Source organism: Penaeus monodon, chromosome 29, assembly GCF_015228065.2.
Source record: "Penaeus monodon isolate SGIC_2016 chromosome 29, NSTDA_Pmon_1, whole genome shotgun sequence".
NCBI classification, from domain to species: domain Eukaryota; kingdom Metazoa; phylum Arthropoda; class Malacostraca; order Decapoda; family Penaeidae; genus Penaeus; species Penaeus monodon.
The window spans coordinates 24,983,922-24,984,823 of record NC_051414.1 but is presented as its reverse complement, the minus strand read 5'-3'; the positions used below and the strand labels follow the sequence as shown (position 1 = coordinate 24,984,823).

General features: G+C 37.0%; 1 protein-coding gene across 1 annotated transcript in view; it reads left to right on the top strand.

Annotated features, from left to right (window-relative positions):
• LOC119592064 (nucleosome assembly protein 1-like 1) overlaps positions 1-902 on the top strand; it is a gene marked incomplete in the record, with an annotated part of 11,105 nt that overhangs the window by 5,997 nt on the left and 4,206 nt on the right. The window contains 3 exon segments of the mRNA XM_037940873.1: positions 48-241; positions 337-631; positions 741-888. Of these exon segments, the coding sequence (XP_037796801.1) occupies positions 48-241; positions 337-631; positions 741-888 (637 nt within the window).

Sequence of the window (902 nt, the reverse complement as noted above, 5' to 3'; positions counted from 1 at the left end):
GCTGGTATATACTTATAGGTTCTAATAATTAAATGCTTGCTTTATAGGTTAAGTATGACAAACTTCACCAAGCTTTATATGAAAAACGTAAACTTGTAGTCAACGCTGAATACGAACCAAATGAAGAAGAATGCGACTTCCCCTCTGATGATGAAGAAGATGAGAAGGACTTGTGTAAAGACATGGAAGACAAAGCTAAGATTGATGGAAAGGGCAATGCTGATGAAAAAGATGACACAAAGTAAGTACAATCCTTTTTATAGTATGCTGTTGTGAACTGTAGTACCTATTGATGGAGAAATTACTTGACTTCTTAATAACGTGTTGTTCCCCCAGGTTGCATGACTTTGATGAAAACACAAAAGGCATTCCTGAGTTCTGGCTGACCATCTTCAAAAATGTTGACCTTCTATCAGAAATGGTCCAGGATTATGATGAACCCATCTTAAAGCATTTAAATGATATCCAGCTTAAGTTCCATGATCAACCCATGGGCTTCACTTTAGAATTCTACTTCTCTGAAAATGAATTCTTCACAAACAAAGTTCTAACGAAGTACTATGAAATGAAGTGTGCACCAGACAAGGAAGACCCCTTCAGCTTTGAAGGACCTGAAATCTTTAAGTGCAAGGTGAGAGATAGAGCGAGTAGAGAAAATCCTGATTCGGTATATTCAAATAAAAAGAATATATATATGTACTCTTACACAAAATGTAAGGCATGTTCTGAAATCTTTACAGGGTTGTACCATAGACTGGAAGAAGGGCAAGAATGTTACAGTAAAGACCATCAAGAAGAAGCAGAAGCACAAGTCTCGAGGAGCTGTTAGGACAATAACTAAGACTGTACAGAATGACTCCTTTTTCAACTTCTTCAATCCACCACCAGGTTTGTTGAATTCT